This window comes from Coloeus monedula (assembly GCF_965178545.1).
Source record: "Coloeus monedula genome assembly, chromosome: 2".
In the NCBI taxonomy this organism is placed as follows: Eukaryota; Metazoa; Chordata; class Aves; order Passeriformes; family Corvidae; genus Coloeus; species Coloeus monedula.
In genome coordinates, this window is record NC_138782.1 from 38833338 (window position 1) to 38846628 (window position 13291).

General features: G+C 36.6%; 1 protein-coding gene across 4 annotated transcripts in view; it reads left to right on the top strand.

The window, feature by feature from the left end:
* CRIM1 (cysteine rich transmembrane BMP regulator 1) overlaps positions 1-12452 on the top strand; it is a 175659-nt gene extending 163207 nt beyond the window's left edge. For all 4 annotated transcript variants that reach the window (XM_082302962.1, XM_082302965.1, XM_082302963.1 and 1 more), the window contains 5 exons: positions 1549-1770; positions 6213-6407; positions 7399-7521; positions 8904-9091; positions 9509-12452. In XM_082302962.1, the coding sequence (XP_082159088.1) occupies positions 1549-1770; positions 6213-6407; positions 7399-7521; positions 8904-9091; positions 9509-9685 (905 nt within the window). In that variant the 3' untranslated portion in view covers positions 9686-12452. The remainder of the gene's footprint in view (positions 1-1548; positions 1771-6212; positions 6408-7398; positions 7522-8903; positions 9092-9508) is intronic.
* Positions 12453-13291: the final 839 nt, after the last annotated feature.

Sequence of the window (13291 nt, forward strand, 5' to 3'; positions counted from 1 at the left end):
TGCAGAGCTTGACTTGTGTGCAAGAGAGATCTTACGTGCAAAGACGAGTTGTGGCCCTGAACTTTGAAAATCTTTGAAGGCAATCTAATAATGTAGGGGTTGTGTGAGAACCAGAATCCTTGGAAGGTTTATGAAATATGTACTTGTTTATGGAGACATGCAGGATTAGAGAAATGTTGAAAGCAGTCAAAGTTTTAGGTACATACAGGCTTGTTTCTTTTCTTTCTACATGCTTTGGTTTCTATGAACCTTTTTATTACTATCTTGTCTGTTTGGGATTTGGTCTCAAAAATACTTCTGTTTGCTTTTACCTTCACATGGTATCATTCTGAGAGTGATTTGAAAGTAGCTGAGTGATATCAAAGCAGTGTCAAGAAGATAACAGGATTTGCTTTCCCCCAAGGAAAGATACTCAATTATAAATGAATATAAATTCCTATTTTACTTAGTAAAGGGGGGAGTTTATTGCAGTGAAAATTTAGTACAAACCTGTGAATTGCATGTAAAGTCAATAAGAAAATAAGTCTTTATTAAAACCAAAATTAAAAGTTTTACTTAAGGAAAAAACAGAAGTTAGGTTTTGCCATTAGGTTTTGCGACAGGGTATTTGTTTGGGTGTGGGGCTTTTTTTCTGACAATATTTTCAGTAAACAAGGTAGCCAGTTCTCCTGACTACATATTTTTCAGTATTAATAATGAACATTTGCTTACTTCAAAATACGGTTTTGGAAGAGCTGATCTTTCCTCACTGGCTGTATAATAAACTTAGTCTCATAGCTTAATGCAGTTAGATTGAGAACCCGATCTCAGTTTTCTTACGAATCCTTTCTTTTCTTCTCCTTTGTGTATTATTTTCTCTGCACATACAGTCCTTTCATTGACCCATAGTGTCTGTTAAGGTACAGCTTCATTGCAGGAATATGTCTCCCCCATGGACAGGCATGAAAATTAAAGCAAACCATTGGCATCAGGCTGAAGCACGATCAAGTTCCTTTAGTTTCTCAACAGCTTATAATTAGCTCATCTAAGTCCACCAGTGAAGGCGACAGCAGCATAATAGCTTTTCACTTTGCATCATTCAAGACTTGGGCTGACAGAGGAGAAGCTGGGATTCAGGTTTTAGATTTAAAATTTAATCTCTCCTGTTTGAGATGAATTCCTATATACCATGCAATTCAGAGCATTCAGAGTCACTTTTGGAGGGGCTGCTTCTAATGGTGATTGTTTTTCACTTTGCTGTCTTTTTTCCAAGTTGCTTTATTTCTTTTTTTTTCACTTATTTTTTCTTGCTTTCTTTTTCTTTTTTTTCCTTTTTTTTTAGTAAACTCAATAAAGGTCTAAATAAGCATTATGCTAGAGCCTGTCATGAGATCTTCATCCCATGTAAGGACTGAAGAGGCATGAGGCTCTGTCCTTCTAGTTCTTCTGAAATAATGAGCCATTGTGTAACAATACCAGTGTGTTCTTCAAGAGTGAACCCTCTGTTAAGGAGCTGTGAGAGAAGTTACCCACTGTCAGTTAAATAACCTAATCTGTTTATATTTACAGATGGATCTCTTCAGCCCTCCCCATCAAGCAATGACAGCATGCCCAGTTATTGCAAAAACGATGAAGGAGATATTTTTCTGACAGCTGAGTCCTGGAAGCCCAATGTCTGCACTAGCTGCATTTGCATGGATGGTGTGATTAGATGCTACTCTGAGTCTTGCCCACCGGTATCCTGTGAGAGACCTGTTTTGAGAAAGGGACAGTGTTGTCCTTACTGTATTGGTGAGAAAATAGTTGTTAACTTGCTGTTCCCTTCTTGGGAATAAGACAGAAGTTTTGTTTCCAAACTGAAATGCTTTCCCTGTTTAGTGAGATGCAGTCTATGCCACCAGTGGAATTGGAGAGTGAAATCTGCAATAGGGGGCTTTGAGGATCATGATTTGTGGTTTTTTAGGTAGAAACACATAGAGATATACATGTAATTTGCCTACAAACTCCAGAGGCCATCCTCCTGGAATCTTGGTAAGATACCTTATTAGATGAAGACATTACAAAAATTACTGTATTTAAAGGAAGATCTGCCAGGTAACACATATCTTATGTCAAGATTTATGTGATAATGTGAGGAAGACATTAATTATGACTGCAGAAGATGAGCTGAAACATTCTGAAATTGCACAGAATGGAGAACTGTTAATAAGGCATCTAAATTAAAATACAGGAAAAATGGAATTTCATTAATAATAATATCTTTAAGATATAAATAGGGAAAATATATATATTTTTTTAAGTACTGAAAATGCATAAAGAATTAGGGCCATGCACAGGTGTTGAATTTGGAGCTGAAGTAAATGGTGGATGCTGTAGGCAGTGAAAATTGCCAGGCATGTTTAAGTAGCAAAATTTGAGATTACCGATCACTTTTCCATTCTGTGTTGGAGTATTTATGTACAGATGACTTTTTTGTGAGTTCACAGTAAGTACAAAGGCTGTAGAATGGAAGCTGCTGATAGACAAAAATCGTATAATGTATTACTGAATTTAAGTCTTTGTAGCATTGTTGGAAAGCACTCAAAGCTTACTTACCTTCATTTGCAAAAGCAGTAGAAAAGAGATACAGTAGAAAAAAACAGTAAAAAAGAGTATAATAAAATTGATGGGCTTTAAATATTTAATTGAACATGTGAGTCAACTTGCCAATCTATAAACAAAACAGGTCTTCATCAGAAAGATTGTGAAGTGTGTTCAGACATTGATACAACTCTTGAAATCTTTAAACCATTACAGATAGAATAGCGTTAATAACAGGTGATCCAGTTTTATATGATGTACAAGGAGTTCTATGAAAGAGTGCCTGGAAAAGTTACAAACTATTCAAGCTTCAGCTGCCTTTGGAACCCTACCTAGATTCCTGATGAGGACATTTTGAGGGGAAAGTACAATGTTATCCTATGACTATTTCTTCTCATGGGTTGTGTACAAAATGGGGAGAATTTAAAATTTCTTTGACAGCAGTCTTTCTGCAGGCTTTTCCTCCAGTGACTTTGAACTGTACAGTAATTTTAATCCAGAAAACATTTTAATGTTAAAAAAAATATAGTGTGTGTGAAAAGTTGGGCAATCAAACCAGCAGAGTCAGAACATGAGCTTTAATACTGTACTGGAGAATTCTGTGGATGAGGAGGGGATGCACCACAGGGACTTGTGCAATGAGCTACAAAAATGAAACCTTTAAAACCTTGTTGCCTACATCTTGCATGTCAGGTTTGCAAATATACAAACACAGCATGTAGGCATGGCTTTAATTAATTTACTTTGAATCCTATATAATTGTATAATATTGCAAATACTTAAATGTATGAGATATGAAAGCTTAATGATTTTTTTTTGGTAGCAGCTGCTCAGCAATACAAAATACAGAAGCCAGATTTTAATTAACACTCAGATATAAAGATTTTCAGTGAGGCTACATTTTACTAATCCATGTTGTCCTATGTAGTCAGAAAGTTTTGTGGTTTAAATAACTGAAATTCATGGAAACTTAACTTCTTTTATGGTTTCTATGAACTGTGTATACGCTTGCATGTAAGAGGAATAATGTCATGCACTTAATTTTCATCTTTCTGGTTTTTACTGGTTTAGTCTTCATTTTTGAGGACTGTGAAGCGCATCCTTGCACAGATTCTTTCTTACTATTTTCATGTAATACTTGATAAAATGTTTAGAATCATAGAATCATTTAGGTTGGAGAAGACCTCTAAGATCAACAAGTCCAACTGTTAACCCTGCACTGCCAAATCCACCACTAGATCATGTCCCCAAATGCTGTGTCTACACATCTTTTAAATACCTCTAGGGGTGGTGATTCCGTCACTTCCTTGGGCATAGGCAAACTCTGTGGAAACAGGCCTTCTTCATTTATTGGAATTTCAAAAATTATGCAGGAATTTAGCACTACATTATTTTGTTCTGCTTCTTTCTGGATCCAGTTTGTATAGATTCAAATTCAAAATTTTACAGTCTTGGGTGCTTTGTTGTTTGAATCTTCAAATTCATCCTGTGTGTTCAACATTCATCTTTCTCATGAAAATAAAGATTAATTTGGAAAGATAACCTTCTAGTTTAGAGAGCATAAAGGGATATCGATTTGATTAGAGGCAAGATTACTCTTCTGAAGAAAACAGAGCAATGACTGTTTGTTTACCAGTCATTTACCAGATGAGACTGATTTTCTGGTGCAGCTAGGAGAAATTCAAGAGAAGCAGATAGAGCTAGATGCTGAACTGTGGTTTTGTACATGGATTTCTTACTGCAAGTCTGTCTTTTCTCCACTGTCCTTAAGCACCTTTGGTATTGTGGCCTTCATCTTCATCCTTGTTTATACTTGCATAGAGATGAACACCAGAAGAGGAGACACTCACAGGATAGTACTTCATTAGGACTTAAAAATTTCCTTTTGAGGTTCAAAGGTACAATGCTGTAATTGTGATTTTACCTTTGTTCATTCTTCTAAAAAATATTTACTGTATTAAATCGTGATGTGTTCTTCACGAATTTGGAAAAGCCTGAGCAATTAAAGGACTTTTCCAGACAAACCAGTTGCTGAATTGAAGAAGGTGTCCTAAGTGAAGCAAGATAGCATTTTGGGAGCAAATCTGAATGGGCCAAGAGTGCTCAGCTTTAGGTCTGCATAGGTAACGAGCAGCAGAGGAGTGCTCAGGCTGGGTGCCTCGTCCTGTCCCCAGTCACACCTCCTTCCTGACTGACACAGGGTTCTGCTGGCTCTATATGCCAGCATGCACATCATCTAGCAAAGAACCTAATGTCCTTTCTGCAGCTTGCAGCCATCTTTTCCTCCCGCTCTTCCTTCCCCATGCCCACACCACATGTACTTAAAAATCTGCTTTGAGAGGCTGGGACCTATGAAAGCCATGAGATATTCCAAGGACCTCTGGAACCATTTGCGCTTTTCAGATAATTCCATTAATGTTTTCACAATAGTACGTCTTGCTGGTCTTCTTTTGTATTTGAATTTACTCTCTCCAGATCTGTTGGACTGGTCTGCTGACTTCAAGCCTTGCTATTCCAAATTATATCACTCTATTATGTTGTCACTAATTAAAACCTTTACTGATGGCCAAAGTATATAATAAGGGTGACAAAGGGTAAATATGTCTAACTGGCATACTTAAAGATGTAATCTGTGTGAATGTTAAACCAGCATTTATCTGAAAATTTAAGAAATTTGTGATTTCATTCTCTTATCTCATTCATATGTTTAATGTGCAGGCTCATGTCATCAGCAGGTTTCATAACAATAATTTTTACCTCTAAGAAACAAAGGTAGCAGGAAACTAAGATAAAAATGAGATGCTGCTTGGCTTTTGGAGTTTCTGCTGTGTGGTTTTATTTTGGTTATCCTTAAAGTGCTCCAGCAGCAAAAATCATCCTAGGCTAAGCTATTCATTACTGCCTTCTCAGTGAAATAGGTTTACTGCAGACCACCTAAAAGGCTTGCATGGGATGCAACATTAAAAAGTGGTGTATTGAATGCCTAGGCAGAAAGATCACACTGATTTCCAATTTATATAATATTAACCATGAAAAAATGTACTGAGTTTAGTTATTGCTCTTTTCCTGGGGTTTCCCATTGATGCAGTTGCAGGGAATTATCAATCTCCTTCAAATCTGTTTTATTGTTGCAGTCTAAGCACTTCTAGTTATTTCACCTGAGAGTTGCTTCATCCTTTTTGGCATACTGCCTAATCTGCTTTTTTAAGTGTTCTAGACAGAAGTCATCATTCTTGAGCTTTGCTAGTTAGAAATTTAACAGTTAGGAGTTTGGGCTTTTTTAGCTTAATAGGATTTACTAGGAAACAAGGAGGAGGATGAATAGTTGGCAGTCTCAAACAGTCAAAGAGAATTAATTTTTCTTAATTTTCACAGCACTTTTAATATCATCTTTTCATGTCCCAATCATCCATCCTCTAGCCTCTTGCATTAAGAAAATGAGGACAAGCAGCCCAGGCTAATTATGTACTTGATAAAGAAGCAGAAACTACTTTTTTTTCCACAAAGATTTTCTGGAAGATGAAGAGAGGATCTTCTAATCACAGCTGGGATTTCTTTGTGGCAATTGTTTCACTTTTGTGTTTAGGAAAGAAATCAGATTTGTGTGTCATTGGCTGTTCCTGCATGATCACAGCACTGTTTTCCTTCCATAGAAGATACAGTTCCAAAGAAAGTGGTCTGCCACTTCAGTGGAGAAACGTACGCAGATGAGGAACGCTGGGACATTGACAGCTGCACACACTGCTACTGCCTGCAGGGTCAGACTCTCTGCTCCACTGTCAGCTGCCCACCTCTGCCTTGTGCTGAACCCATCAATGTGGAGGGAAGCTGCTGTCCCATGTGTCCAGGTAATGTGATGTGACAACCCAGTTCATTGTGATACTGGTTTCTTTGGGCCGATAAAAAGTTTTTTTAATTGGGTTTTGAATGTCAGTCCACGTTTGAATAGTATCACAAAGGCAACAGACTTTTAGACTAGAGGAAAATTAATATTCTTAATGGATAGGCACATTGTGCAAAAACATAGTTTGAATTTCACTTATTCTGAGAACTGTGAACTGAAAAACTACTTGCTTGCCCCTATTTTGTCCTTTCACAAGGCTATGGAAATATGTTAATGAAGTGGGAAAATTAATATCCTTACATCTCGCAGATTATGTCACAGTGATTAACATTTCTGTCTTTTCTGAGTCTCTTGGTTACTTTTCAAATATCACATTGCTTTATTTATCACTTTAATTTGGCTAAAAAGCAATGTGACATTTTCTTAGCTATGGGCAAAGGGGCATAAGAATTGCAACTGGTTTTTAATGTGAGTCCTGATACACTTCTGCAGAAGTTTGCTCACCTTATTCAGTCAGCTGATAACTACTTCTGACAGGACAACTGGGGAGATTCAGCAGTACCCACTCTTGCGATTCTCCTGCTTTGAGGATTACAAAAAAAAAGCAAAGCAAAGAAACCAGTAGGGACTGTCAGCTGGGAAGACGTAGCCTTCCCTTCATTTTTTGGGGGGGTTTTTTTGTTAAGTTTCACAGAGGAGGAAGCCTGTAGTAAAGTATGTATTCTGAGATGGTATTTTCAAAACAAGTTTATCCACACCAGTCCTTCATCCCATTCACATTATGATTGTGGTAATGGCAACAGACATGTATCCCGTATACAATATGGAATAAGTTTCCAAACAAAATCCCAGGCTAATGGTGAAAATTCTGAAACTTATAAAAGAATTTAAAGGACAAAGCACTGCAGATGGACAAGTGTATTTCCTGAACTCAGAGCAGCACTGAGAAGTTAAGCAGCCTGTAACTTGTGAAACACATTTATCTCATTTCACAGAGATGTATGTACCTGAACCCACTAACATCCCCATTGAGAAGACAAATCATCGAGGAGATGTTGAACTAGAAGTACCAAACTGGCCAACACCGAGTGAAAATGATATAATCCACATTCACAGAGGTCAGATCTGACATAAACTGGGATAATTTAGGACTGTGTTTATTCCCCATGTTATAATGCATCTACTTTTCCTATTCAGGTAGCATCTGTATAATGCTTCGAAAAGGTGGTTATCTGAGAATATTCTTCAGTGCATAATTCTTACATGCATTTTGCTTTGAGTAAAGATGAGTCAGTTGACTAAATTATATTTATACATTTTGATCTCATTATCACTCCATGTTCTGCATAGAAGAAACATCTGTGTTGGTATGATGCAGTTCTATAAAATTAAGAATACGACAAAATGATGAATCCAAAGTGATTCAGCAGTGTCTTTTCTGATTCAAAAACTAGAAAGCAGGCCATTGGAGTTGATAGATCTTCATTTGATCCATTTGACAGTCTCATGAATAGATAAAAAAGAAAAAGCTTGTACCACCGCTCAACATATCATAGCCAAATGTCAGACCTTAGACAAAATGCCACCTCAGGTATAGTGACACACAGCTAATAAAGTTATCTAAGCAGCTTTTATTTAAAACTGCACTGTAATATTATTCCAGCATAGAGGAAACACTCTGTGCCACAGTCTTTGTTAACCTTTTCTAATTGAAGAACAACCTCAATTATGTATTTTTTTAAATCTGAGGATGTTTTTTTTAATCTGAGAATGATCTCATAGCACACTATTCTTGGTAGAAAGGATGCATGAAATGTAACTGCTTTACAAAGTTCTAAGCTTACGCTTTTATAATTACAGCATTTTCATTTCTCAGGCATTAGTAGCTGGCTTGCAACTATCCTGCCTGGGGATTATAAACACATACTACAAACTGTGTGGGAATTTTGTATGTGTCATTTAAAGTTACCATTCTTTGCAATTACACATAAAACTTGCTACAGTCTCGTAGACTGCTAGCAGTCTGCTTTCACAGGCTGAGTGCTGTGAGAGTGAACAGTGCTGAGAGAGTGAACACATCGTACTTGTCCTACCAGTTTTTAAAAGTAAAAAAAGAAATCATTACTTTCATCCTAAGATTTCCAAGTTCTCCTCAGCCTGGAAGCACAGTCTGTTTTTTTTTACAAGTGGGAATTTGGTTGTGACAGGATAAGATCATGCAAACGCAACTGAGTTAAGAGGTCAGACTTGGTCATTACTGTGCTTCAGATTTCCTTCTATCTCCTCTCTTTTTGATGGCCTTTTCCTGGCTAATACAGTCCCTCTACAAGATCCTAGCTTTCGGTTGTTCTAATTTATGTAAATAAGGTGACATTGCAAGAGAGAAAGTCCAAATTCATATGAGTGACAAGATGTACGACTGAGACTTTTATAATTACATTCTTCCCTACAGCCAAGGCCCCTTTATAATTACTAACAAATGCTCCCATTTGCCCTGCAGACATGAACCATCTCCAGGGAGAATACCGGAGTGGCAGTGGGCCACACCCCAGTGAAGATGCATCCGTCAGCTCCGTTGCCTTGGTGACAATCCCAATCACGATAGTGCTGTTACTGATCATCGTCCTCCTGTTCATCAACCAGAAAAAGCAGTGGATTCCAGTGTCCTGCTACAAAGCTCCAACAAAGGTGCCATGTCTATTTCCACGCTTTCCTGTTTTCAGGAAACCGGGAACAAAACATTGTGGAAAATGTTAAGCAATAAAGAGGCTGTTAAAAGAGGCTGGGGAAAAAGCTGCTGCACATCTGGGGCAACCAGGTTAAGCCTTTGTGTGGTGCTAAATTACCAGAAAACAGTTAAACCAGCCCAGCTGGGATATGAGAATACCAGAGCTCCTTTCAGAAGATGAAAAATGGTGACTCTGAAGAGACTGTTGGTCTGTTACTATGTCTGGCATATGCCAACTTTAGCAAAAGTCCAAACTCTTTCATTGCCAGTTTGATTTTGTTTTGTGCTTATGGACTTGAACCAAAAGGACTTTTTGAATTATGTGTGGAATACAAAAATTGTATGATTTACTTAATATTTCCTTTCTGTTTTAACAGCCTTCTTGCCTAAACAATCAACTGGTATATGTGGACTGCAAGAAAGGTACCATGGTCCAGGTGGACAGTTCTCAGAGGATGCTAAGAATTGCAGACCCAGATTCAAGATACAGTGGATTTTACAGCATGCAGAAACAGAACAACCTACAGGCAGATAATTTCTATCAAACAGTTTGAAGAATTGCACCCTTACCAAGGATTTGAGAGAGAGAGAGAGAGATAGAGAAAGAGAGACAGTCTGCTATTAAAATAAAACTAGAATTGTGCACTTGCTTAGTGGATTGTATTGGATTTGTGACTACATGTACAGCTCTAAGACCTTTCTGGGATGAGCTCTGACTCCTGCAATGTGCCAGAAAAAGCATTCCCACTTTTCCTTGAGATAACTGACCAAGTGTTTTCTTAGAACCAAAGTTTTAAAACTTGTTAAGATGTATTTGCTTGTAACATAGCTATAGAGGTTTTTTGGGAGGGGGAATCAGGGCCTAGGGGTAGGCAATGAGGTAAAAGGAAGCTTCAGAGAAGAAAAGCTGGTCATGCTTGGCTGGAGAAGAAAATATCCTGCCGAGCAGCAGGATAGTGGTTTTCCTTGTTGCTCTGAAATTACATCTGTTGCAGCAAAAGCCTAACCCCAGGTGAAAAAAAATATGAAAAGGTCTGATTATTTTTTTCCAGCTGTTGCTACAGTAATATACTCCTAGAACAGAATTTGTCACATCACAGGTGTGGTGTAGCTGCAAATATTTTTCTATATGATGAGAAGCTGCAGTAGTTAATGAAATAGCAAGGAAAAGATTATAGCAGAAAATAAAGGGTGGGTTTATTAAGGATGTATAAAATTATACCTTGTGCTGCTTTTTGTTTTTATTTTTGTTTTCTTCAAAGCTGATTGGCTAGATTAGCCAGACTTCAGCAGAGTTAGCAAATGACTGAGGCCTAAGTAATTCCTGATATGAGCACTGGATCTTTTGACAGCAGTATTGAAGGGAAGGAGGAAGGAAGGAAGGAAAGAAGGAAGGAAGGAAAAGTCAAGAACACCATGCAGTTCCAGGGGCTTTTGTTTGTTTGTTTTGTCTGTTGTGGTTTTGTTTTGTTATTTTATATCAATCTCTGGTTGTTCATACAGGAGAAGGAAAAATATTTTTGTTGGACAAAGCTCTTGCATACAAGAGAGTAAAAAAGAGACTGTTTTAAGGTTGTTGTTTTTTTCCTGTTGATGTTCTTATTTACTGGTATGCAGATTTAGAAACTACTTCCATGCTAGGAAGCTGCTTAATTTTAATTGTATATTACTCAAGCACCTTTTTTGAAGCTCAGAAAAAAAAGGAGATCATGCTTCTTTAAACTTTAGCATTATAGGAATATTTATGTAAATATAATTATGCTAAAAACAACAAAAAGTATTTGTATGTTTGTGTATATATAGTATATACAAATGCATGTAGATATACATATGTATATATGCGTGCATGTGTATATACACTATACATATATATACTGTATATATAATATACTATGTATACAGTATATATTTTTTCTATTTTTTTTCTTGTTGAATGTATTTTTATCTGAGAGATTTTACCCAGAGCAGAAACAGATAACAGGCATTCCATATCAATGCTTAATTGCTTGTGAGTTTAGGAAAGACAAGAAAAGAGCATCTCATTCTACCTACAGTTTGATTTGATTTGATTTGGATTTGATTTGATTTGATTTGATTTGAAAGTGTTCGTGTGTGTGTGTGTGTGTGCACTCTTGTGTTGGCGTGTGTTCCGTTCGTGCACAATTATAGCAGTAAGCGTTGCTCTTGCTACTTGCTACATTTCAGGGTGTTTCTTATTTTTCTTTTCCTGCTTAGCCTTAAAAAGGCTTTTTAATGAATGCATTGGCTAGAGACACTGATGACAATATACATGCAGCACTAATCAACTCCATAAAATAACACAATCAGCTCCTGGATTTTGGTTGGGTTTTTCTTTCTTTCTTTTTTTTTTTTTTTCAAACAATTGTTTGAAACAACTACTGGAATATTGTCTGCATTAAGCTGGAAGTTTGTTGTAGCTTGCCTCATTTATAACTCTGACTGTATAATACAATGTTAACTTTCCAAACAGGTCTTGGCACTTTTATACTAATTACCCATTTGTGCATTGCCTTTTTTCTTTTACAAATGCTTGTCATAAGAGACACAGATACCCAGTATGCTTAATGTGAAAAGAAAATGTATTTTTTGTAAAGGAACTCTCAAGTATTGTTGTAAATACTTGGTCAGAGATTGCTGAACTTTAAAACTGAAAAAAAAACCTAATTTATTATTATAATGACCTAATTTATTAATCTGAAGATTAACAATTTTTTTGTTTTAGAATATCAAAAAGGTGTTCTAGCTGTTTGCATCAAAGAAAAAATAGGTGTATCATTAAGGGTCAACATTTTTTCTGCTTATGTAACTTCAGTTTCCAACCACCAATAAGAAAAAATGTAGTCTCCCCAGTGTTTTGTACTCAATCTGATAATGAAACAGAGATGTTTCTGTCCAGTAACTACAGAGATTTTGTCAAGACAAAACATCCATTCCTTGCATAAGAGTAAGCAGTCTTTATCCAGAAATTGTAAATGCTTGCTTTTGTTTTACAATCAAGGCCATATTCTGAAAATATTAGCAGGATATAGGACATGGTGTAAAATGTTTTTATTATTATTATTTTATTATTATTATTTTAAAGATATGATTTATCCTATGTGCTGTATCCATTACACTCTTTTACTTTGGTTCCTGTTGTGCTCTTGTAAGAGAAATGCAGATATAATTTTCTGAAAAATAGATGCATATGTGGCACTTGGAGTGCACTGCGGTTCAGCAGATTGCTTGTTTACTTTTTTAACTGTAAGGCGGTTTCTTGTAATTTGGCTCTTGGCAGCACAATAAAAAATTTTAAACCTATTGATGCATCCTTTCTTATTGTTCATATTTAAAATGTTCATATTTATTACTTCGGTACACTGCTCCTGGAGACATTAGTTTATAGTTTGATATTATGGTGAGTTATTATTATGAGGATATTATTGTCACGCTGACCTGAGATCAGAACAGTTCAGAATGCACTGTGGGTAAAGAAGAGTTTGCTGGTACAGAAGATTCTGTGTATTACACTAAAGAATTTTCACATTAGAGAGCTATGTGGAATTCCAAATAGTTCCAGCATTCAGTAAAGATGAATCAAAAGCAAAGTTAGGCCTTTGCCCTGCCATGGAGTTTATGTGGTCTAGTCTTACCTGTCAGAAAGCCATGATTAACCATATAAGATTCTAATGCAAGGTCCTACAAAAAGTGTATGGAATCAGAATTTGGACTTCCTGAGCTGCAGGTCATCTATTTCTCTATTAGCCTATAATGGTCTTTTTCTTCTAGTAATTTGTAAGTTAATGAACTTGATGCCCAAGTTCTGGTATGTAAGATCCTGAGGCAAGGTGGTTTTCAGCTTAACTACTTGCTCTGTGAAAAACTGCCTTCTTTCTTTGAAGCTACCCTCCTAATGGTTTCATTTAATAATATCCCTGATACCACATTCAAAGCAGCAGTAAATCAGTATTTATAAGTCACCCATTAATTTAGAGACCTGTATCTTGCTTTCATTTTTCCTTAAAAAGCCCAAGATATGATTCTTTGGCAGCAGTTCCATACCTTATGGCCAACCTTGCCATTCCTTGTACTTCCATGTATGTCCTTTAAAGATGAAGGGGACTGAAAATGTCCACACTGTTCACATGTGATACTCCCTG